Below are 26,543 nucleotides of genomic sequence, written 5' to 3'. Positions count from 1 at the left end.
AGCAGCGGGAGGAGCTTGACCTTTATCATTGTCGGGAAGGCATCTTGTTTGCTCTTTGCTTAGTACACGCCATACTCACAAGCTAGAAGGAATGGAGAGAAATGGAGGAATGGAAAGAAATGAAAGAAGTGCCTATATTTATAAATGGAACTTACTATAAGTTATTGACACTTACCTTTAAAAATAAGTTATTGACACTTACTTTTAAAAAATGTCAACACTATCAAAAAGTTATCCATGTTGACTTTAGTAAACACTTGTTTTGTGAAAAAGTTATCCATGTTGACTTTAGCAAACACCTATTTCTTTAAAACATTGGATTGCTCCAATACTCTCATAAACATTAGATTAATCCAATACTCTCATAAACATAAAATGTTATTTCATAATTACAATTCTATCGATATTTCCATTTCCTAACTGACTCTCTCTTGGGTTGTCAAACCATTCTACATGATGTTCTTTGGCCATGCTATTTTCATATCTTGCTTTCCTCACTTCATATATTGCCCTGCGAACAGCTTCTGTATCATTATATTTGGACTTTATTAATTTGTCCTCATATCTTATCTCTATTCTCCTATACCACCATTGGAGTAACTGCCTCATAGGATTGGAATCATTGATTTCGCCTCCATGTGCCGTTGCTTTTTGGAATCCACATCGAGCGTGCCAATGAGATCGCTCCATAACTTGTGTGGACCATATCGCCAAACTTCCTTGTTCAGCAAAGTATGGACCATGAGCCTCAAGTATGTGTTGCATTCAAAAACACAGGATATGAAATGGAACCACTCTGACCATATAGTGTGTAATGCAATTTGAAGTCCATGCCTCTGTCATTGAGTTATGAAAGTTTACAACCGCCTCTTTAAATGCATTGGCATCATCAGAGTTGAATGTCATTTTCTATAAAAGTGGTGCCAATTTATCAAGTGCAATCCACACATTTGCCTTTGCTATCCGCATCCGCCGTCCCCCATTGCTCTGATCAGGGACAGCCATGTGTAGTTTTTTCCATGCTTTGTACTTCTCTGGTTGTTTTACAAGGAACTTACCATCTTCATCTCGTGGTGGAGATAAGAATTTCCTAGCCTTCGCTCCCCCAAAACATGGTTTGCATGGCAAATTTTCACTCTTTCCTGACTTTTTCTTGTCCTTTTTTATTTCTACTTGGCCCCGGTGCAATCCAACATTAGATAAGACTTGTCCTTACCTTCTTGCATATTGTATCAACATCTGAAGCAAGCTGCATCTTGTAGGCAAAACTCACGTACTCAAACACCAACTTCTCTATTATCCTTATTATGCAATGCAAGGTGCAAAAGTGGACCCTTGTTAAGGGCATTTCTAAAATAGGATCCCACTGAGGATCTAATGGCACCAACATTTCATTCCTTTGAACACTGTTGGAGCACCACGTTGTCCTATCCTTGCAATCCATTGTTTCTTCCCATCCTTGCCTTTCTTTCTGTATTACATGCAATATAAGCAAGGGAACTCAGATGATGCTCAATTTGAAACACCAAACATACATTTCAATGTTTCCAAATTGCCAGCAAGATGCCATTCTACCTTGTATTCACCAAATACATCGACATGCAAAGCTTCACCATTGTTTTGCCATCGTACAATATCTGGTATCTCTGTTAAGTTAAAAAAAATCTTAAGTACTTCATGGTCCTCCTTTGGTACCTCAAATGCAGCAAGCCACCATATTTCATTCTCCAATTGCACACTGAAATATTTTGGATGTTTTGAATTGATGCTAGGATCCAACGCCCTATTCATTAGTGTCAAGCTAACACGTTCAAGCTTTTGGCCCTTAATGACTTCACTCTCATCAAGCTTCAAAACAAATTGAAGCTTATCTCTGCACTCTTCGACAGACATGTTGTAGAAATTTACCATTGCTGCTTGTAGCTTGCATACATTCAATACAAAGTTATTGTCTACATGCAATTTGAAGGGCACTTCCTTTGATCCACTTAAGCATCTGTGTATGTTCCAAATGCATTGGCTCACCAATTGTGTCTAAGGCTTTTGCATTAAGATCTTTTCGTGCGTGCTTTACATGGAACGGTTTAGGGATGGGCACCACCCGTCTCTTGTTAAGAACAGCCTTAAACCCTGCATCCAATTGCTTATAAATCATAGCATAGGATTCGGAGAGCTAATCCCTACCTTGTCACATATGTCTTGAGCATATGTAGCTGTGAAGGTATTGCTTACCTCCTTCAAGCGTACTCTTGCAATATCATCACCAATGGTTTTAAATTTGGGGTTTTCCAATACATACTTCACCATACCTTTGCTTATTTAAGACCTTTGCAATTGCATCATCAACCTCTTTACTTGGGTTGAAAAACATATCCTTTATGTTTGCACATTGTGCATAGACCCGCTAATTATATTGCCCATTCCCTCTGGTCAACTCATGAAGTGGTTTGAGCAACCTCACACGCTCACGTGCTTGTTGATGTAAGCCCACTAAATTGTAGCTCAAATCTTGTACCGTCATGGTGGTGGTCAAGACGCTTCTATAATGAGCTCATGTGGAAAGTGGGATTCATACTTGCACTATGTGCACTTACTATTGTATGCTTTGAGAAACACTAGTTCGTTATGGTATAGCAAAGGAGATATGTCCCAATTGTTGTAAGCCATTATTGGGCTACTTCTTGGGTCGTGGTCTGCTTAGGATAAACCCAGTTCATGATCGACACCAAATGTTTGAAACATTATGACGTCAAACATGGTTTGATCACTCACTCAGAGAGAGAACCTTGAGATTCATGGTCCTAAGCCCACTCAGAGAGAGCGAATCTTGAGATTCAAGGTTCATTCAGAGATCAAACCTTGAGATTCATGGTCCTGGGTCCACTTCTTCAACTGGAGTTTCACCCAAAGATAGGGTGATTTAGTGCCCTTTTCTTCATGAAGTTTATGGCTGTTTTTACAGAATCAATTGGTGAATATGGGACTCCAAGAATTGTGGCAGTCCTTGTTTTTAGATGTTCCATTGTTGCTCTGCTTACATTTATGTTTGGCTCATTTCATCCCAAAGCTCCTCGCTGGTGAAGGTGGATCCGAAGGAGTTTTTCCTTGTTAGGAAAGCACTTTGTTGAGTGATGTTGCTGGGACCAAATTAACACGCACACACACACGCGCACACACACACACACACACACACAGAGAGAGGGGGGGAGAATTGATATAATAATCCATTTGCTTTCTACCCATTTCCATAAAAATTTAATAGGAGTAAGGAGAAAACATTATACTTTTAATTCGTCTGGATATAATGACATTATACTTTTAATTCGTCTGGATATAATGACATTATAATCAAGGTACCTTTAATACTTAAGGGTTAGAAGCTTGTATAAGATCAAAGTTGTGCACTTGAATTATGTGATAGTAACATGTGCTTAGCATGACACTATCATGAGGCTCTATAAAAGAACACTGAGTTAATATATAGGATTCAACTTATTTGAGTTGAGGTTATAGAAGTTGAGTATACAAATCACTTCAAACTAATTTCTTATAAACGAATGCTCTTTTACATATTTATTTAGAGGTAGCATGAGTAGTATGGCCTAGCTAGAGTTGCACATATTCCTTTAGAGGTAGCATAGGTAGTATGGCCTAGCTAGAGTGGCACATAGTTAATGGATCAAAAATTGCTACATGTTTTAATTGGAGATTTGGGAAAATAGAATAAGCTATTGCAACTTGATTACAAGATACTTCAAACATGAGAGATTTATTAAAGTGCAAAGAAAACCATCGTTGTTGTAAAATATAAAGATAGTTTTGGGAGGGTTTGGCTTCTCAAATTGTTGTATCAAAAAGTGAAGAAAAAGAACTCGCTTTCATTATAGATTTTCTGTGAACCAAGGTGACAAAATAAGGCACTATCTTTATGAACTTAAATCCATGTGATCATGTGGACAATTTGATTATGTTGACCTTGATGTTATTTGTTATAAATGATTTTAATTAAAAGGTCATGGAGCAATTCAACCACCATCCTTTGCAAGTTTTATTACATAAGATGCAGATTCTTATAAACATAGTTTGAGATAGATAGAGCAATTATGTAAGTGAAAGTAATAAAATTGCTTCTATTTTGCATCTAATTCATGGACCATACAAGACAAAGCACATACACAAGCGAGCATGTTTCTTATAACTCTTATTAATGTACACATTACATTTATATGCCATCAAGGGACTTTTTAAAAGATGGTCAAAGAGAAGATTTAAGCTATTCAACTATGAGCACTTTCCTTATGAGAAGGTGAGTATAATAACCCTCCTCGTACGCAGACCTCCCCCAAGCCACACACTAAGACTTCACTCCCACAGATCCATGCCAGTAAGTCCTAGCAACCTATATCACCACAACCTACTCATACAAGCCCTCAACAAGACTATTTATGATCTGCCATGCCCACAATAGGAATATGATGACTCCCTATATAACATGGATAAATTTATCAACCTACTCTCTTAACCCTATCAAATTAGTCTCTAATCTCAAGGATTAGTATTAGTTTTAGGTACATAACTTACTTCTCCTCCTCAGAAATTTACTCATAAATGAAGTTAGAGAATTGATGTTACATACAAGCCTCTATATCCCGAGTTGAGTCCTCCTCCGCCTATATTTTGACTTAATTTTATATTCACCTTATTTCTAAGATGCCTCTTTTTTAAGTTAATAATGAACTCCGGGTCATGTGGAACAAAGGACAAGTCCTTAACTTCTACAAGCTTCTGAGGAGTAACAACATTATCCTCAACCCCCAATTTCTCCTTGAGTCTAATCACATGGAAAACTAAATGAACTCGCACATTTGGAGGTAATTCTAGCTTAGAGACTACCGCATCAATCTTTTTCAAATCTCGGTAAGATCCACAATACGTATGGAATGATTTCCCAACCTTCTCGTCCATAACATCTCAGAGCTCTCGGACACTCTCAAATATACTAGCATTCCCTCTGGTAACCCCCTCCATGAACAATAAGCACTCACTAGCATTTCCTGCATATCTACTAAAGAAACCCTTTCGCATCAATTATCCACACATCAACATAAATGGACTATAACCAATAGGAGAATGCTAAGCACCATCATAGGCAAAACTCGACCACACAAATGTACCTCCCAATCAATGGCCGCCTGAAGACGTATGCACGAAGCATATCTTCCAAAACCTAATTCACCTCTATTTAGCCATCCGACTGAGGATAATCAAAGAAACTTATACTCAACGTAGTCTCCAAATTCTAGAAAACTAGATATCCAAAGTATCCAAAAAACTTGGAGTCCCTATCATTCACTATGTCACAAGGAAAGCCATACAATCCAAAAAAGTTGCTCAACAATTTGTTGTGTCAATGCAATTAATTCCACAATCACCCTTGTGGATAAAAACTCATCTTCATCAACTTGTCTATCAATACCCAAACAACATAATGCCCTCTTGCTCGCTCATGACAATCCGACAATAAAACCCATGGAAATACCTTCCCATTTGTTCAAAGGAATGTTTAGAGGATGTATTAACCCTCCAATTCCAAGGCATCCAGTCTTGTTTACCCAACACTAATGAGACTTCTACCACATAGCCCTAGACATCCCGCCTTCATTTCCGCAAAAAATATTCATTTTTTCTGACCATGAAGTCCGATGTACCCCTGGATGTCCTGCTACAGGAGCACCACAACATTCAAATAAAAGCTCTCTCCTAATCTCAACACTATCTAATACACTAATTCTATCATACTTGACTTCTAACCACCTTGACATGGAATATGACTTGATACCAAGCTATTATAACCCTCCCATAGGATCAACTAAATTACAAGATAAAACACAAGATTAGTACAAACAAATAGAATGATACATGTAATCTCACCACCCAACCATGACCCACATCCATAGACCTCTCCCGAACCAAGGGCTTAAACTCACACCCATAAATCCATGTTAGTCAACCCTAAAAACCCATACCACTAGAGCATGCCCATTTATGCCCTCAACAAGACTATCTATGATCCACCATGTCCATGACAAGAGTACAACTACTCTTGATCCAAGCAAAGACCAATTATCAAGCCAATAATAATAATAGCCCATCTCACTTATATAGTGACTATTGTTGCTATAAATTACCATCCAATAATAAATAGCCAATATGAGGCTCCCATAATCCCAAGGCTCCTCTAACCTTGGCAAACTATAGCCTAATCTGGACGATTAGTATTAGGTACATAACAAGGAACCAAAATTTGACCCTTTTATGATTGCATAACAAATTTCACTCATTTGATATGGCAAAATTTGTGGACCTTGTTACGGCCACCAAATGCCAAAAACTTTTTTTTCATTCACATGGCTATCACTCCTACACATCGCTATCGCACAAACTCCCCCCCTTGGATAACCAAAATAGAACAATGGCCAATATTTCCTTGGAAATACAACTCGTGCCACAATCTCCCACTAGTCCTTCCCTCAATGGCTTGTAAAGAGATTATAGTTGTTGTATTGCAATGTATTGTTGTGTTGTATCATTTTCTCCAACCTAGTTTGTGCCTTCCAATGAGAATATGTCACTAAGGGGAGAGCTTTTTAAGGCTGATAGGCAAGGACGGTGTAAGGGACTCTGAACATGCTTATTAATAATATGCTTTACAAGAGGATTATACCAAAAGTATAGCCACCACAAAACTAGAACGACTAACCCAAGAAAACGAAGGTAAGACCTCAAGGACAGCCACGTGGCACTCACCTCCCCAATCTCATATCCAATAGATACTTCAAGACGCTGCAGTACTTTCCCACCACAACAGCTGGAATTGAGGAGCTAGTTGTTGAGGCGGCTAGGTCTCTACTCTCCAAGATGCCACCACCCCATGAACCTTAGACTCTCTAGTTGTACATGCCATACCCCAATTAGCCGCTACTTGTATGCAATTTGCTGCTAGCTTTAGGTTCTTTTTTATTTTTGTTATTTACCAGGGTCATTGTAACCCATGGATACTTTGTAACATATTTTTGGTCACATAGACCCTAGCGGTCTTTTGAAGACATTAATATAATTCTCTTTATTTTCTTTTTCTTTTTCTAACACAGCTGCACACTACGCACACATTGATGATGCTCTTTACTATCTTCCTATGCCCCCATCTATCAAAACATTTGCATTTGTCTCGTCTCTCATTTCCCCTCAATGCTTTGCTCCTTAACTATGATCCTACACCGCCACCTATCAAAACATTCATCTTTAGTCTTTTCCTCCGACATCACAGCGCTCCATTTTACACCCTAAAATCACTCTCCATTAGCACACCAAATAGAAAAGCAAGGACTGTGTAACCACTCAAGCACTTCACAAGCTTCTTCCTTAGGCAGGTTAGAGAAACCTTCTTTGAATCCCAAGGCATAACTTTTCCCTTAAAAATAGTTTGATTCTTAGTCAGTCATTTTGGCCATGCTCTAGGATCTAGCTCAATATCATACTGTGTTCTGAATTTCCCTTATTCAGTCATTTTGACCATGCTCTAGGATCTAGCTCAACATTGTACTGTGTCCTGAATTTCCAACTAAACAAAAGTATTGACATGATCTGCAAAGCCTCCCAATATAACACTTCCTTACATATCAAAGACAAAACATTCATGTAAAGCATAAGATCCCGCTTTGATACTTACCATCCAACATTGAACAATTAAGTGATGCCAAGTTACTATACATACCCAAAGCTTTGGCCAACAAAAAAATTTGAAATCTCTAGCAAATCTATTTCTGCATCCAAAGCTCTACCAAACCCACTTCGGTTAATTAGTGTATAAAAACACTTTGTTGTAATACCTTCAGCCTTGCCACCTTAAGTTCTGCTTCTGATGATATCATTAATCACATCATGCTGGATGCTTTGACCTGTTGCAGAGGTTGCAGTCAATGTATCCAAAGGCTCCCGTAAGGTGAAAACCATCTCTCTTGTCTTCCCAAAATACACCTGTTTGGTTGCCATCACAGCAGCCAACATATAATTAAAAAACAAGACATCAAAAAGAATCATAAGCATACTGCCAAGAACTCCAGGAAAAACCCCGAGTCCAAGCTGAGTGTCACTGATAGCTCCAAAGACAAACTATATAGAGATGGTTCCAGAACATAATGGTGAGAGCATGTGCTATACAACCGCAGCAATTTAGAGATTTCTGCCACATTGCCATGTGAACGAGGACAGCCTCAAACAGAAAACCGCAACATTACAGCCAGATTCAAACTAGGATACAAGAGACTTAAAACAAAATGCCTACCTGATCCAAACCATTTCTTAACTTGCTTTCCATATCCTCGATCATCCTTCCCATGTTGCTTAAGTGTCCTTCAGACACAGACAAGTCAGCCTCCATCTGAAACAAGTTGCAAACGTTAGACAGCATTCTACAACAGCCACAAAGCTTTGAACCAGAGTGATTCTGGTCTAATGGAAGTCTGAAACCAGAGCCTCAATAAGGTCTAGCAGCATCAGATGAAACATTACTTGATAGGCGTGAGCACCATGTACCATGAGAACATAATCAACTTTAACTTAACTTAGTAAGCAATCAACCAATATAGAGGAGCAACAATGCAAAAAAAACCAAGATTCAAGATACGTGAATGGTGGCACAAACACAAAATGGAGTTGAGAAGTGGAAAGTCCATACCCTCCTTGAATACACACTTAACCATGCTACATGCTGCCAAGTTGCCGAATTTTCTCTGGGCTGAAGGTGTTGCAAGTTGCAACACCTACATACATTCAGAATAACTCTGTTGCAGCTTTCCAGGGGAAGATAACGGTTTTAAGGGACTTCAAAGGCAGTACAGTTTTACATGCAACACGATCCTATTGTTTGCCATGGACATAATAAAGAGGGTACACCATAAGCTCCCGTATAAGTACTCTCAAGAAAGAGCTGGTGGATTCTGGTGGATTTGGAGCAAAGCCTACAAATGGACTGAATCGGAAATGGAGTAAAGGAATGTGATTTGCCCCAGTGTGCTCCAAGTTTAGCAGGAGGGAATACCATGTGTGAGCCCATTCTGGGATGCCAATGGATAAGTCCTACCAGTGCAGCCACTTTCTCGTGGTAGGATCTGAAGCCATGTTTGGGCCAATGGACTGCAGTTTTGGGCAGCCAGATACTGGACAGCAGGGTACCCAGGCACCCACGGATCAGTTGGTTGTGCGGCCCTTAGACTTGGCTGCCAACACTCCTTCTAGGATGCCCTACAATGACCCTCGACTTGCCCATCTATAGTGTCTAAAGGGCTGGTTGGCCAACTGTGCGAATTGTGCATGACTAGATATGGCATCAGGGATCATCAGATTTGCACCCCTCTTTTGCATAGCAGGCCTATGTAAACCCTAACCATACAATTGGTATCAAAGCTAGGTTAGGAGCCACTACCACTACTGGCACTTGTCTCTGCTCGCCGCCGCCACGACCTGTTGCAAGCTGCCCAGTTGACACTGCCTCTGACCGCCCCCAACAACCTGAAGCCACCTGCTGTCCACGCTCCCGCTGTGCTGACCGTACTATTGCAGGTCTCCCCTTTACATACTGGCCGTATGCTGTATCTGCATGTACCTCTGTTGGACCTGCACGTGCACTGTTGTAGCAGCTTGTACATTGTTGTACCTACATGTACTAGCTGGTCGTCATTTGGTCACCAGTCTACACATCTGTCACCTGTGCAATGCCACCACGTCAACTGTACCCACAGGCTGCCATGTCAGCAAAAATTAGGGCATTTCACAGATCAGGTGAAATCCATGAAATTGATGCTCTTACACTAGTATTTTAGGAGTTTTCAGAAATTGGGGTAAGATTGGCCAATTTGAAGAGTCACCAATCATAATTCATAAAATTAGAGCGTATGCATGCACAGGTTTTGGGGCTTCAGCCCTCTGATTCAATTGAGTCCTTGCAATATAGAAATTTTGGGGCTTATCCAAAATATGACGAAAATCATCAAATTGAAGCTCCTATAGCCACAAAATTTTCAAAGTTAAGCCTCCAGGATCAAACTGGAGCCAATGCATCAATGAAAATTTAGGGTTTTTCCACTGTAGCTACCAATTTGTGCAATCACAAGTCCTGTGCCTTGGCCCCCAAGCCTAAAATGATGGCCCAAGTGCAAACCGCTTGGTAACACGCCGACGCAAAAGGGAAAACCTTCATCGGAACATCACCGGAAGTTTTTAAACTTCCAAAATTAATCTTTATTTTCTGTTTCATGTTTGAGTCATGGGTTCTCTACCCAGGTAGTCCCCCAAAATTGATTGTAACACCTTTCATTTGTGTTCCATCCTTGTAAGCCTTGTTTCTAAAAAGGCTCCATTTTTCCACTTATCCCTATTTAGAGCCAAGGGGGTGGACAGATGTAGGCACAGACCTGTGTGGTCAAGCTCTTCTATCAAGCCTCACAAGAGGTTTCAAGTGTTGGCATACTAAGTTCTTTTGTACCACGTGTTGCAGTCTACAGCCCAAATCACCATGGCTATTGAAGGTCTTCTCAAGAATCTCGACCTTTGCTCCGAAAGGGGATTTGTTGGGATTCGAGTCTTGTGTGTGTGTGTGTGTGTGTGTGTGTGTGTGTGTGTGTGTGAACCCCTGTTTGTGTATCTGAATGTGTGTATGAACAACCCCTAAAAGGGTTATTGTCCTAGTAGTGTGAACACACTCTTATAAGTGGATATGATAAGTGTGCTATGTGGCATACACTTATTAGAGTGAGATATTTGTATGGCTCAATAGGTAAGGCTGCAAGCTTAGCGGCTCGGACACAATAATCACCTCTATGCCCCCTCCATCGACTTCTCCTTACTCCCCACCAAAAAAGAGGCATTCTCTCTCTTCTCTCTCTCTCTTTCTCTTTCTCTCTCTCTCGGTCTATGCAAACCCTAACCTTATAGTATAGGTTGCATCTATGACAACAGAACACGCAAGTTCCAAATCCCAACTTCTGCAGTGCACCTAAGATCTTTAGACCTAGATGCTTTATGATGAGGTTGATGCTACAGTATTTTGCAATGACGACTCAATGCCTTGGAGTTTCCTCTTCATGGAATGAAAGGTCTCCATACCCTAAAAACATCAAAACAAACAATCATGTGACTGTCTATTTGATGGGGTCAGTCGAGAAGAGAATCTAATAATGATCTGGCCAGTCTTCCACATAATCAAAGTTTGGCAGTGAGGCAGTACATCATAGGACAACCATGGTACACACCCAAGAAGGGACACCATTCTCTCAAAACACAATAAACCCTAATTTGAAACTGCACATTTTGTCCACCTATAGGGAGCAATTTGAGGATCAAGGAAGACTTTCTAGGCTGATCTTGACGGCATCTTCCTGGGTGGTTACAATATTATGTTGAGTTACCAAGATCGTTGGCATGATACATTTCACCAATTTTGGGTCTCAGGAAGGAAATTATGCACCGTATTTGAAACTGCACATTTCATCCACTTACAGGGAGCGATTTGAGGATCGAGGAAGACTTTCTAGGCTGATCTTGATGGCACCTACGTGGGTGGTTACAATATTATGTTGAGAAGAGGGAGTCCAAATTCTTTGAACATGATTACCACGATAGTTAGCACAATACATTTTACCAATCTTGGGTCTCTGAAAGGAAATTATGTACCATATTGCTTTAGCATGCCACACTTAGTACTCTTTGTTGGTTTACAATGCAACATGCTACATTACTACTCCAAGAAGAGTAAGAAAGATGGCATCCTCTTACCTTTCAGCATACCCAGACATCATACAGTTAACATCAGGTGAACTTCAATGCCAGAACAGATAATTGAGACCTTAAACTTTTGACAGGAAAAAAAAAAGTAATAAGTCCATAAACCAATACAGACCGGATGCTAGTTACTAAACTTCATACAGACACTTAAAAAGTCTTCATGTCAGCAGCATTTGGGTCACTAAGGGATGGTTTTAACCATCAATTTAGATGATAAAGACCTACCCTTGAATGCTGTAAAGGCAAGAAACTAAAAATACCTGGCGAGTGATTGATCCAGAAAGATTGAAAGATCCTTGAAAACCAGTGTTGGATGTCATGGACAGCATCACAGTACTCGTGAGGCAGTAATGTGCAGTAGCTTCATCCTCCGCCTTTTCTACCTGACAAGACAAAACGCCCTTAACAGAAATAGCAATACAGAGTGCTTCAGTCTTTCTCATCTAACTTAGCACCGTCACAATCTTACTTCTATGACATGAATGGCATCCCACAAACCCTGCTCTAGCAGGCCCCTTCGACCTTCCCCACTTTGTGAACCATCTACAGGCAACCAAAAAGGAAAAAATCTACTATTATTATAACAGCAAAACATATGATATATTTGTCATGATGCATGTATATGCATTAAAGAATGCATGTGACTGCATTGAGACATGCATTATGTATGTGCCTTGTTATCGACTGGAAAAATAATAAGACAATAAGTACAAAAGCACACGTCAAAAGGCATCTTCCCACTTTTGTTTACCTTTCTTTATAAGAAAACAAGCTGCAAAGCCTTGTGGAGAATCAGTTTCCCAAAAATAAACAGATGAAATACCACCTTCATAATACCTTCGAGAAGCACACGTGCAGCAATATCATTAATTGCAAAAGCTGGATTAAAAAATACACTTGCAATCACACAACCAGAACACACACAAAATTTGGAGAAGGCAAGGCAAGGACCTCACTGGTCACGATAAAGAGCGAATATTTCATTTGCTTCAACTTCCAGTCCTCGCAAAGCAGGGGATGGTTGTGTACCATCCTCTAGAGGTGGAAAATAATTGTTGGACCAGGGTGACCTACAAACAACCAACAGTGAAGAAATTGGCATTTAGTACTTATGCATAACCTATAAATCTCCCTGCCTTCATGGCAACAAGTAGAGCCATAGGTTTGCAGGAGGCTAGAAATAGTGCGCACACAATAGACACCATATGCAGATTAACTAGTGCCCGCCCAGCCTAAGAAACATTAAAAACTCTTAAAGCATCAATACACTAATAATCAACATTGCACAAACATTTTTGTCCACCAAGACACCGGGCAGTGACTTACTGAGAAGCAGAGTTGTCAGAACCTTCGAAAATGTGCCAACAGTACAGGTTTCAAACAAGTTTCAAAAGATTTCGATTCCTGAAGGGAAGGTTCTATACACATGTACCAATATACACACTTTTTTTTTGTATGTACGCACAAGTATGTAATATATATGTATGTATGTATGTGTGTGACCTAATAGAAACAGCGGTAACACTCCATCTCACAGGAATTCCTTGTTCATAACAAATTACAATTAATCAATACTTTCAAAAAAAAAATTACATCTCATTCACAATCAAATAAATTACAAATAAAAGAGAATCGGGAACAATAGAAATTATTTGCCTTCAAGAAGCCTGGTGCCTTTAATCATTCAAAAAGATAAACAAGTTTGCACCAAGGTCACCAGCACTCCAGAAGGAGCTCAATACACCCGACCACCCCCGAGATATCTCACTCGCACTCGCGACTCCATAGAGACTTTCAACCTCCATTGAGGATTTATCACTCTCTCACTCACACTAGTGTCTTCACAGAGACTTCCAATCTATGCGAGTGCAAGTGAGAGTGATATAAATCCTCTATGGAGGCTGAAAGAGTGCAAGTGCAAATGAGATAAAACCCTCTACAGAGATTGTAATTATGATAAATCCTCTAATGAGGTTGAAAGAAACTTTGTGGAGACGAGAGTGCGAGTGTGAGTGATATGAATCCTCTATGGAGGTTGAAAGAGTCTACGGGAGCAGAAGCGCGAGCACGATGTGAGTGAGATAGCTCAAGGGTGGCCGGGTGGATTGAGCTTCTTTTGGAGTGCCGGTGACCTTGGTGCAAACTTATTTATCTTCTCGAATGATTAAAGACACCACGCTTCCGATCCTCTTTTATGTTTGCTTTATGTGATTGTGAATGAGATGCTGTCTTTTTTTATAAGGCGGCTCTAAGGCAATTTGTACCATGGATTACCACTGTGAGTTGACACAGCAATGGGAGCGCTTTGCCCAAATACAAGTACTTGATTTACTTGACCCATTTCTAAAACAAGTACTGGATTACCTCTTTTGCTTGTGCTCCCCAAGGACCGTCTGCGCTTGGAGCATGTTGAGTGTTTTATGGATGGTTTGAACCCCTTTTTGTACGCAAATAGTCGTACAAATTGGCCGCAATTCATCTTGCTATGACCCTCGGATGCGGAAGAGTTCTAAGTTTGGGACCAACAGTGTTACATCCCCAACTTGACCCAAGGCCAATGTTAACTAGAGGTTAGGATAACCCGAGGTTAAAGAGATGTGCTAACCGAAGTTTAGGGTTAGGGCTTAGCCTGGCATAGGGGTCCATAGGATCCACCCAAGGGTAAAGGCCTAGCAAGGATGAGGTTCAAATTGCCATGAGTCAACCAAGCCACACCATGCCGTCCCATACCACCGTATCACTTGCCAACCTGTAGCTACTTTGGCTTTGAGGTATTACATGCCTTGGAGACCTCCATCTCCACGTGGATACCTTGGATATGTCATAATAATCATAAGTAAGCCCAAACTCACTTAAATAGTGATAACCAACCTATTATCGGCCCACTGCTTTTATTATAAAGCCCTTAGCCATAATTAGCCTCTAGTTAGCTATTTATTTACTCTAGGCCGATCTAGACCTCATTCTTGCTAGCCCTTAGCCCTTGAGTTGGTCTTCTCGACCCCTACGCCTGGCTAAGCCTTAACCCTAACCTTGGGATAGCACATCCCTTTAGGCCCAGTTAACACTGGCCATGGGCCAACTTAGGAATGTAACAAGAAAACAATCCAGCAACACCACAACAAAGAGATTCCTAAAGACGAAGCTATTAAAGCCATGAGGATCAATTCTAGTGAGGTGATGTCACATACACGACACTCTTAGGAGTTGTTCTCAGGCAAGTGATTGGCCAGTCAATGTTTCAAGTGCGACTCCATTGAGCACATCCGAATTGTCCGAGGACATTAGAGTATCAATCTAAGGAGGCGATGTCACCAGCCTGGACATTTCCTAGTATGAAAGGGGTCTGGTGGACTCTAGGCTGTCTAAATATTTAGAAAGTACAAGCTTTGGGAATGGGGGATTATCCTAGAATACAAAGAACCACACTCCTAAAATTTAGGAGTTACTCCGATGGAAATTTTGTTCGCATCATTACATCTGAAATTGAGCAGATACCAAGAGTTAGCAAAGTGCCTATGTGACAGAATGTCTACTAGTTAGGATATTTTTAGAGGTAAAGATTATGGGAGAACCCATCTCTTAGATTATGTGACAAGAATCTATAAATTGGAGCCCTCCCTCTTCATTAAGGGAGGCTCTCTTACTGCACACTAGCCTCTACCACCGTTACAAGCTGCCCTAATGATGGCTACTCTCTTTCTCTCTCTCTTGAAGATATGATGATATGAATGACACTCTTATACTTTGCTGTGCATATAACATTCTATCTTAACTTATTATATATATATATATATATATATATATATATATATATATATATATATATATATATATATATATATACATACATACATACATACATACATATATATATATATATATTATATTGATATATTTTATATATTATTATTATTATTATATTTTATATTTATTTATTTATATTATAATATTATTATTTTATTAAAAATCATGAATAATATTGAGTTAGTATAACATATCTTAGGTCTGCCCATGAAGAATACCGACTGTTGGGGACTATTTTGGAGGCTTCCATCATGAAGAAATACTGAAGGCAAGGGTATTTAATCATTTATTATGATTTCTAGCCATTGTACTTGTTGTACCACCCCTTGTACTTGTTAGAAGTCATCTCCTGTCTTTGCCGGACACCAGGGCCTCTGTTGTGGGTGTGCCCGCCCTTTGTAGGTGTTTTCTCATTTTTTCGCACTCCCCGTATTTTTCCCCCATTTTTTCTATTTTTTCTATGGCTTGGGTGGCATTTATGTGGTGGGAGGAGGTCTTGGTAGCTGGCCGACTGTATAGCTGTGAGCCCATTGGTACTAGCCAACTGGGTGCTACAGGTCGTGGACACCTTTCTCCATGCTGGCCGACTGTACACCACTAGCCGACTCGTGTTTATGCTAGTCGTGGTGGACATGCCCCTGTCGGCTGTCATTTAGCTGGCCGACTGCTATATGGAGGCCATATAAAATGGCCCCACAGCCCCTTGCCATTTGGGTATTGTATTCCGGGATCTTGTGTATATACAGTAGAGTTATACACCTCTCTCTCTCCATTGCTGTCTGTTTTCTGCACTTGCTCTTGTGTTTCCAGATTTGGTCATCATCTCCGCTGCGTATTTTGACATGGTATCAGAGCCCTAGGCTCTTGATAGTTCTTGGGATTTGTGTGAGCAAGAGGGGGATTGTTGTGTTGCTGATTGGTGGACTGTTAGGGACTGTTTGGGAAGAGGAGAAGCAAGAGGACGGCGGGCGGATTTGCTGGACAGCCACTTGCAGTTGTAAGTTCTTCTTCTTTGTTCCCACCCACCCACCCTTTTCAAATTACATCCCCGCAATGGCAGATTTGTTAGAAATGGCTGACAGGCATGTGAAGATCCCTACACTCCCCACGTTCCCGGTCGACCGTCAGTTGGACGGGAACAACTACGACCTTGCTGATTTCATCGTTGTTCGGGTTCCATGGCCGGAAGTAGAGAAAGGGAAGTTATCGTCAATCCGAAAGGACAGGGAGGCACAGGCACAGTCGTGGGATCGTGTCAACGCTAGGGTCCGTTCATTTATCTTCCTCAACTGCACACCGCAGGTAATCAATCATGTAAAGCATATGACGTTGGCCAGAGGTATATGGCAACATTTGGCTTCTCTTTACAACAAGGTATCGCCCATGAAGAGAATTTCCTTGGAAGTACAGATGCGGCTTATGAGCCCTGCAAAGTCGTCGACGATGCGGGAGCATATTAACAAGCTGTAGGCTCTTCAGCAAGAAGTTCTTCAAGCTGGGAAGGCGATATCGTCAGAGGATATGGCCATAACGTTGCTGTCGCACTTGCCCTCTCAGTACTCAGCATTTTACTCGTCTTTGATTACTAGTGGCCGGCCCAGCACCATCACGTGAGAGGAGCTTGTGTCCATGGTCTTGGACCAGGAGGAATGATTCACGACCCCTCCACAGGGCGGAGGTTCGGAGGCCTTAACTAGCCATCGGTCGAAAGGCCGTAACACGGGCAAAGGGAAGGCTTCATCGGAGAAGTCTTCTGAGAAGAAGTCCGACGCTGACCGCGAGAAACTAAAGGCAGAGAGGACCTGTAATGATTGTGGCGAGAAAGGCCACTATTGGAGGCAGTGTCCCAAGCGAAAGACCGAGAAGGGTGAAGATTCCTCAACAGCAATCATGAAGACTCTAGCTTTTGTGCACTTGGAGGTGGACACCGATGTTTCATTTTCTTCAGGCAGGAAGAAGGTTGGACTCTCCGCAACGGATACTCGGGAGTGGATTCTAGACAGTGGTGCTTCCAGGCACATGACTCCTTCCCGTTCAGCTTTACAGGATCTCTGCAGGTATTCTGGTCACGTTCTTACTGGGGATACATCCACTATCCCAATTCATAGTGAGGGCAGGTTGGAGATAGTTCCCGATGACAGGGAGGGAAGCATTCCTCCCAAGTGTTGTATGTTCCCACACTTCGTTTTCATTTGTTTTGTCAGTGCATCAGGTTTGCAAGATTGGCGTACGGGTGGAGTTTGATGAGCGTTTTGTTACTCTCTGGGATAAAGCAACAGGCCAGGTAGTCTAGGAAGGCGGAGTGGAGAATGGAGTTTACAAGCTTTTAGCACTCTCTCTCCCAGGTCCTCAGGTTTGTGATGAGTGGCAGTCTGGTAATGGCCACTTAAGTGTGGATATGCTACAGGTGCAAGCTTTCTGGGACCAGATGGAAGATAGCTTGCCAGTTGATGGCAGCAGTTGGCAAGAACTTTCCAGTATTGATGTTGGTGGTTCTTGTGTTCATCAATAAGAGGAAACTGAACAGGTAACTTATGCTCTAATGTCTCATAGTATTCGGGACAAAGAAACTCCTGTAGATGAGGAAGTTCTTTCCACGGGGACCTATTGGAAAGCCAGGCAGGTGGCAATTGATTACTTGCAGAAGGAGGTGGTTTCTCCAGGCTTTGTGGTTCCGGATTCAGAGGGGTGGTTGACAGGTTTCAAAAGGCCTTGCGTGGTCTTCAATAGGTTTCCAAGACTTGGCTTTGCACCGTAACAGGTGTTGATCCTTGTGAGCAGTGTGATGCCTCTTTGACTCCGAAGCAGAATGGTTCATTGATTTGGTTGATGTACACCAGATTGCACGGGAGTTTCCTGTTGAGGCAATTGAGCTCATGGTTGCAGATGACTCTTTGGGAGGCAGGATTGCGTATCTTGTGGTTTCTGCAGCATGCGAAGGATCATAGACTCTTTTACACAGGAGGGGGATTGATTGATGGAGTCCGACTCCACGGTTGGAGTGACTCAGATTGGGGAGGAGATCCAGACACGAGGAGATCTACTTCAGGCCCCGGAGCAGTTTTATGGAGCATTAAGAGGCAGTCATCTTTTGCCTTGTCACCGACAGAGGTAGAGTACCCGGCTGTTTGTGATGCTGCTTGTGAGGTGGTAAGGTTGCAGAGGTTGCATGATGGCAGGATTTGGCTTCCACTAGAGGAACCCACGGTCATCCAGAGGCACTTTGTTCGTGAACAGATCGTTGCTGATGACATCTTGCTAGAGTTCTGCTCTACGGAGGACAGTACGGTGGACCTCTTCACGAAGTCGCTATCTCAGGATTTGCTCAGGCGGCAACCCAGCTCCCTGTGGTTGGTTTCACAGCCAGGAGCTGAGAGGGGGTGTTAGAAGTCATCTCCTGTCTTTACCAGACACTAGGGCCTCTGTTGTGGGTGTGCCCACACTTTGTAGGTGTTTTCTCATTTTTCCTCACTCCCCGTATTTTTCCCCCATTTTTCCCATTTTTCCTATGGCTTGGGTGGCATTTCTGTGGTGGCAGGAGGTCTTGGTAGGTGGCCGACTGTAGCTGTGAGCCCATTGGTACTGGCCGACTAGGTGCTACAGGTCGTGCACACCTTTCTCCATGCACCCCTGGTGTTTATGCTAGTCGTGGTGGACATGCCCTTGTTGGCTGTCATTTAGCTGGCAGACTGCTGTATGGGGGCCATATAAAAATGGCCCCACAGCCCCTTGCCATTTGTGTATTGTATTCCGAGATCTTGTGTATATACAGTAGAGGTATACGCCTCTCTCTCTCTGCATTGTTGTCTGTTTTCTGCACTTGCTCTTGTGTTTCTAGATTTGGTCATCATCTCCGCTGCGTATTTTGACAGTACTTGCTGTACCAGCCACTGCATTGGCTGTACAAGCCCTTGTACCTGCTGTACCAGCCACTGTACTGGCTGTACCAGCCCTTGTACTTGTTGTACCTGTTGTACCAACCATTGTACCAGCTATACCAGCCACTATACCTGCTGTACCAGCCACTGTTCTGGCTGTACCAGCCCTTGTACCAGCTGTACCAGCCACTGTACCTACTGTACCAGCCACTGTACCTATTGTACCGCCTGAATGGAGAGCTAAACCTGTTGTACCGGTGTCAGGCGTTTTTTTGAGAGGTCTTTTTGGTCAATGTACATATGTGTGCATGGCAGTTGTGAAGGTTTTGTTTTTGAAGGGCATTGCCAGATGCTCTGGGTGGACGGCATTTGATTTGGGTTTGTGCAAGCCTGTCTAGAACGAGGTCTTCTGCAGGTGCTATCAGTTGTTCGATGGCTCGTATGTGTACGCGTCCCTAAAGAAATGAGCAGGCACTAAGTTGCATTTGAAGGTATGGAAGGCATGGGGGGCAATTTAGAGATAAAGGGGCCAAGGTGGCAATTAGCATTGGTGTGAAATGGGAAGTGGATAGTGGCCATCTCTTAGGCATTAGAGGAAATAAAAAATGAATAATGATATAAAACGTGGCCATAAAATTGAAAAACACGTGGAGGTTAGAATGGCTGCCAGAGCTGGCGATGCACGTGAAGGAAGCGTGGAGCTTGCGTGGAGAGTTGGCGCATCCTGCAGAAGAAAAGGAGAGAAAGCTGTGTTGTCCAGGGGGTTCTCGTGGGCGTACGCAGCAGCTGCAGGTGCAGAGGGGATGGTGAGCTGCAGCCAGGAGACAGGGCCGTCGTGAAGAGAAAGGGGGCCTCCCTTGTGAAGAGCCGCTGGTGAAAGCCGACAAGTGCTGGCGTCGAAGGTAGATTAACGGGCTGACAGCGTGTGTAACGCAAGGAGTGTGTGAGAGGCCGACGTGAAGACTGGCTGGCACAAAAGGTAGTTGCGGGCGAGGACAAAAGTTGTGTGAAGCTGCTGGCGACCGAGAAGGCGTACAGAGGGGGCTCTTGGGCGTGTGCTGCCAGCGCAAGCGGGGCGCAGCTGCAGATCTGCAACTGTGTGAGGCGACGTCACAGAGGCGAGGCGCAAAGGTGTGTAGCTGGCTGAAGGGCTGCAGGTACATGAAGTGGGGCCTCCCGTGTGAAGTGAAGGTGCAAAGGAAGCTGGCGACGGGCTGGCGTGTGGAGCTGCTGGCGGCAAAAAGAAGCCGATGGGCTGGTGAAGTGCAGGTGCGAGAGGAGCCGCCTTTGACTGATGTGTTCGTGGCCGAAGGAAGCAGTGGCGGACTGAGAGGAGAGCAGCCGACGTGATTGAGGGGGGGCCCTTGGTGGCTGCAGCGCAGCTGCGAACAGAGAAGAGCTGTAGAGAAAAAGCTGACAAGGAGCTGTGACGGGCTGGTGAAGAATAAAGAAAGCATGGTGATGCGCAGCTATTTATGTTAAAGAGCTGCAGGTTCTAGAGCGCAGCTGCAGGCTTATGCAAGAAGGTGCAGCCGTGTGTGGGGAGAAGGAGCCGCTAGGAGGTGCTGCAGTGGCTGGGTACGTCAGTTGCAGAGGGCGCCGTCTGTGGTAGCAAAGGCAACTGTGGGCAGAACAGACATTGGATGCGCAGAAGAGAAGTGGGTAGCGCAGCTGACTGACACGGGGAGAGCTGCCAGAGGACAGGAGGCTTTTGTGTATGGCTGCTGGCGAGCACTAAGGGGCTAGGCGACAGTAGAGAGGACATGTAAGTGGGTGGCCTGGCGTAGAGCTACTGGGAGGCCTTGGAGGTGATGAGAATGAGCTGGAAGTTGTGGCTGAAGACGGTGGACAGCATGTGGCTGTGGACAAGTGATCTACGAGGCTGGTGTGGGCCGCGTAGGTGAAGCCGCCTCGTGGAAGAGAGGCGCTGGGTGCCGAGTGAAGCGAAGAGTTCTAGGCGTGTGTGGGAGCCAGTGGGACGGGCTGGTTGGTGTTTTTGCTGGGCGACCAGAAGGCAGTGGAAGGAAGCTGCATGCGAAGAGGACAGTGTGAAGTGGTGTGGTTACTGGATGCCCAGGAGGGCTAGCGACAAGTGAAGGATCGCCGTGAAGTAAAGAGCAGTGAAGATGTGGAGAGCGTGGACGGACTGAGGTGGTGTGGCCTTGGTTCGATTAGTCAGAGAAGACAGAGCAGGGTGCCGAGTGAAGCACAGACAGGGACAGGTGTTGCTGCTTGGTGGCGGGCCGGTAGCAGGGCAGATAAGCTGCAAGTGGGTTTGGACTGACTGGCAGAGGATCAGCACAGAGAGAGGGAGATGATGGAGTAGCTGCTGCTGACGACACATGCAGAGTAGATGGGCTGCAGAGAGACTTGAGGGTTAGCTGGTGGGGCGCCTTCTGAAGTGAGAGTGGCCGGGTTCATTCTGGTGTGATTGGTACAGCAGGCAGGCGAGAGGTTCGTGGTGATTGGGGTTGTGGTGTATCCTCGGCAGGTCTGAGTCAGTGTTTTGTTTATGGTTGTGTGAGTAAGGCTTCTGTGTCGGAAGAAGCTTGTATGAAGTGTTGATTTGGAAATGTATTGCTGGGTGTTTGCTTTTGTTTATGGTACCCCTGTTTTTGCTGTCTGTCTGGCGTGGGTCGGGTGGTGAAGTGTGAGAGAGTGTTCCAGCCGGTGGCTGGTGGTGCCCCCGTTCGTGTGTGTGATTCCAAGTTTGCGAGGTGGAAGGGCTATAGAGGCAGGGTTTTCTTTCTTTTTTTCACCTCACATCCTTCTGGTGTGGCCGGGTTCATTCTGGTGTGATTGGTACAGCAGGCAGGCGAGAGGTTCGTGGTGATTGGGGATGTGGTGTATCCTCGGCAGGTCTAAGTCAGTGTTTTGTTTATGGTTGTGTGAGTAAGGCTTCTGTGTCGGAAGAAGCTTGTATGACGTGTTGATTTGGAAATGTATTGCTGGGTGTTTGCTTTTGTTTATGGTACCCCTGTTTTTGCTGTCTGTCTGGCGTGAGTCGGGTGGTGAAGTGTGAGAGAGTGTTCCAGCCGGTGGCTGGTGGTGCCCCCGTTCGTGTGTGTGATTCCAAGTTTGCCAGGTGGAAGGGCTATAGAGGCAGGGTTTTCTTTCTTTTTTTCACCTCACATCCTTCTGGTGCCCCCACTGAGGAGTGGCTCTGGCGTTGTTCTTTGCCTAGAAGGGCGTGTGTTTCACTGAGGAGAGCTCAGGGATTGATACAGGTTGTCATGATGTGGTCTTATCCAAAGTTTCATGGCAGGAAGGGAGAAGATGTGGTTGAATTTTTGGAGCAGATGGAGTTGGCATGCATTAGCAATCATGTGACAGATGAAGAGCAGGTTCTGAAGCTGATAAGGATTTTTTTGAAGGGAGATGCCCGAAGCTGGCTTAAGGATTTTGAAGCACAGGATGCTGGTGTTTTGACCTTAGACAGATTGAAAGAAGGCCTTTTGGAGCGTTTTCAGCAAGTGGAGGATCCTAGTGTGCTTTGGCAGGAGTTGAGCATCTTGAAGCAGGAGTTGAGCATCTTGAAGCAGGTACATGGGCAATCATTGGACGATTTTGTGAAGGTATTTACATGTTTGTGGAGTAAGTGGTGTATGACATTGAAGCAGGAAGTTCCTCCTATGTTTCTGAAGAAGAGCTTGTTTATTGATGGTTTGATACCCCATTTGAGGGTCAGGGTTGAGTTAAAGAATCCCAAGTCATTTGATGATGCAGTTAGGGTTGCTAGGGAAAAGGAAGGCAAGGTTTTGAAGCAGATGGAGATGGGTATATATCCGTATGAAGGTGTTGTGTCTACAAGGGATATGCAGGTAAATTTGGTTGAGGTGGATAAGAGTTCTATGCAAGATTTGATTAGACAGGAGCCTCAAAGGCCGATACAGGTACAAAGGGGAATGTTTTATATGCCTTCTGATTTTTTTCCGAAGTTTTTAAAGCATGTGCAGGTGACTGAGAAGCAGGTGAAGGAGCAAGGTGCAGATAAGGAGTTGCCAGTGGATTCTTCTTTGGATTTGGACGTCATGGCTGTACATGACATGAATTGGATGATATGCATGCACAGGGAAGCAAAGAGGATGATATCTTGGGATTGGCTGATGAGAAGAAGGAAAAGGAGCTGGATACAGGATGCTTTGAGGATGATTCTTTGCAAGATTTTGTAAGGGAGGAGGATGGGGTAGAGACTTCTGATGAAGTGAAGATGGCTTGTGATGCAGATGTGGAGAGCGTGGAGGAAGATCCTATTATCATGGATTTTCTTGCACAGCTTGATGGTGGTCTGGTACCTGCGATGGATGGTGTGGATGTTGTTCCATTGGATGCATTATGTGCTGGGGAGTCTTTGGACGATGATACCAGGGGGATTGGCAGCACTCAAGAAGGTATGCATGTAGATTTGGCTGATGAAGAGCGTTGTGAGGAGAGTATTGTACTTGAGGATGATATATGGGAAGTTGCTAGCCTTGATGAGCAGGAGCTAGAGATAGAGATGGATGCAGATATGGTTGAGAGTGTAGCAAAGGCTTCTTTACGGGTTGCTGAAATGCTAAAGGCAAAGTCCAAGGATGACAAAGATTCTGAACCAGCTGAGCTGTATGGTTGTGAGGAAATGCCTGAATTGCAAGAGCTGGAAATGCTTGTGGACACTGCTGTTGGAAAGGATGTGGATTTTGGTGTGGAGAAAGGTCAAGATGTTGGAACCTGGCCTTCACATGTGTTGATAAATGGGATGCTAGATGCTACAATGCCACAGGTTCTGAAGACGAGGAGGTTTGTTGTATATAAAGTGGACGTGGATGATGTTGTGGATATAGTTGATGTTTGGTATACAGTGATGCAGCCATGGTGTTTTATGGATGCTGGGGAATGGGATGGTGAGTTGCTGTTTCCTTTTGATCCCGGTGGATGACTACTGGAATTGTCTAATGCTGCTGAGCATGAATGCTCTAGCAGATGGGGGGGGGTGGCAAAGTATGTCAGGCGTTTTTCTGAGGAGTATTTTTGGCTTGTGTACATACGTGTGCATGGTGTGAATGAAAACTTGGCCGTGGAATGCCTTGCCAGGTGTGCAGTGTGGATCGGTTTGGATTTGAGCCTGTTATAGGCCTGTCCGGAATGTGGTCAGTTGCGGATGATATTAGCTGCTCGATGGCTTTGATTGTGGGCGCGTCAAAGAAATAAATGGGCACAAGTGGCATTTGAAAGTGTGGAAAGCATGGGCAAATAAATATTAATGGGCCAATGTAGCTTTGTACATTTGTGTGTGAAAAGGTATTTGGGGTGGCCATCTTAGGCAAAATAAAAAATATATATAATATTAAATGGCCAAAAAAGCAAAGAAGACGTGGAGACTTATATGGCCGCCAGCGCAATACCCTCTAGAAGATGGCGAAGCTGGCGAATTGTGGAAGTCGGGGCAGCCTGCAAATAACGTGAGGGCCGCCTTGTTTTGTTTTTGGAGGGCCTCGTCATTCTGAAGAGAGAGAGAGGTGAGAGAGCAGCCGTGTGTGAAGCTGCTCGCGACCGAGAAGGCGTACAGAGGGGACTCTTGGGCGTAGCTGCACAGCTAGGTGAGCGCAGCTGACAGAGGGCTAGCGAAGGTGTGGTAAGCTGCAGAGTGTGGCTGCTGGAGGGACGACGCAAGGAGTGTGTGAGAGGCCGACGTGAAGACTGGTAGCGCAAGAGCTGGTGGTCCGCTATTGGAGCGGGTATCGTTGCTGCAGCAACTGGCAAAGATTCGAAGTGGTGGCCACCAGGTAGAGTGAAGGCCGCCTCGTAAGTGAGAAGGGCCAGGCAGGCGCTGCAGAAAGCTAGAGGCGAAGGAGTTGAGTGCCTGGTGATTGGCACAGCAGAGAGCAGCAGAGAGAAGAGCTGCAGGCAGACACTATGGAGATGCTGAAGGCAGCCGCTAGGTACGAGTTGGCGACTGGGGGGGCCAAGAGACGAGCTGATGCGTGGAGGCTGCTCTGGAATGGGAAGGCAGCTGCAGGTAACCGCTTGGTGACAAGGCCGTTGAGGTGACCGCGTAAGTGAAGGCTGGAGCGTGGACGGACTGAGGTGGTGTGGCCTTGGTTCGGTTAGTCAGAGTGGACAGAGAGCAGGGTGCCGAGTGAAGCAGAGAGAAGGACAGTTGCTGCTTGGTGGTGGGCCGGTAGCAAGGCAGATAAGCTGCTTGGGTTTGTTGTGAGGCTGACAGAGGATCAGCACAGAGAGTGAGAGAGAGATGATTGGGTAGCTGCTGCTGGTGACACATGCAGAAGTGATGGGTCGCAGAGGACTCGAGGGTTAGCTGGTGTGGGCGCCTTCTGAAGTGAGAGTGGCCGGGTTCATTCTGGTGTGGTTGGTACAGCAGGCAGGCGAGTGGTTCGTGGTGATTGGGGATGTGGTGTATCCTCGGCAGGTCTGAGTCAGTGTTTTTGTTTATGGTTGTGTGAGTAAGGCTTCTGTGTCGGGAGAAGCTTGTATGAAGTGTTGATTTGGAATATAATTGCTGGGTGTTTGCTTTTGTTTATGGTACCCCTGTTTTTGCTGTCTGTCTGGCGTGGGTCGGGTGGTGAAGTGTGAGAGAGTGTTCCAGCCGGTGGCTGGTGGTGCCCCCGTTTGTGTGTGTGATTCCAAGTTTGCGAGGTGGAAGGGCTATAGAGGCAGGGTTTTCTTTCTTTTTTTCACCTCACACCGGCTCTATTGCATGTAGACCCGTGGTTTTTGGGGAAGAATCAGTACCCACACAGAGGTATATGGATTATATTGTTGGCTTAGCATTTCTACAGCCTGTGTTCCAACTTGGTAGCCTTTGTGTTGGGCTGTGTTATGGCATTTGTATATGGATAATCGGGCATCTCCCGTGGGGAGAGTAAGGCCCTCAAAGCTTGTACATGATATTATTCTCCTTGGGTAATAAAATACTCCAAAAGGGGGGGGGGGGGGGGGTTCGGCGCCTCTATGTGGTGTCACACGTGCAAGCTCCATTTTCAACATTTGTGGATGTTTTGTCCAGCTTTTATGTTT

The 26,543-nt window shown here is 44.2% G+C and overlaps 1 protein-coding gene across 2 annotated transcripts in view; it reads right to left on the bottom strand.

Annotated features, from left to right (window-relative positions):
• Window positions 1-7,650: 7,650 nt before the first annotated feature.
• CPB (Subunits of heterodimeric actin filament capping protein Capz superfamily) overlaps window positions 7,651-26,543 on the bottom strand; it is a 35,034-nt gene continuing 16,141 nt past the window's right edge. The window contains exons 3-8 of one of the 2 annotated variants that reach the window (XM_086772354.1): window positions 12,798-12,911; window positions 12,593-12,678; window positions 12,311-12,384; window positions 12,102-12,242; window positions 8,345-8,440; window positions 7,651-8,037 (exon numbers count right to left, since the gene is read on the bottom strand). In XM_086772354.1, coding sequence (XP_086628480.1) covers window positions 7,906-8,037; window positions 8,345-8,440; window positions 12,102-12,242; window positions 12,311-12,384; window positions 12,593-12,678; window positions 12,798-12,911 — 643 coding nt within the window. In that variant the 3' untranslated portion in view covers window positions 7,651-7,905. The remainder of the gene's footprint in view (window positions 8,038-8,344; window positions 8,441-12,101; window positions 12,243-12,310; window positions 12,385-12,592; window positions 12,679-12,797; window positions 12,912-26,543) is intronic. The other variant, XM_086772355.1, reaches the window with a different exon arrangement.

The sequence above is a fragment of the Cibotium barometz genome, chromosome 32, assembly GCF_041138505.1.
Source record: "Cibotium barometz isolate CiBa-2024 chromosome 32, ASM4113850v1, whole genome shotgun sequence".
Taxonomy (NCBI): domain Eukaryota; kingdom Viridiplantae; phylum Streptophyta; class Polypodiopsida; order Cyatheales; family Cibotiaceae; genus Cibotium; species Cibotium barometz.
The sequence above is the reverse complement of the archived record's forward strand: the minus strand, read 5'-3'. Positions and strand labels throughout refer to the sequence as shown.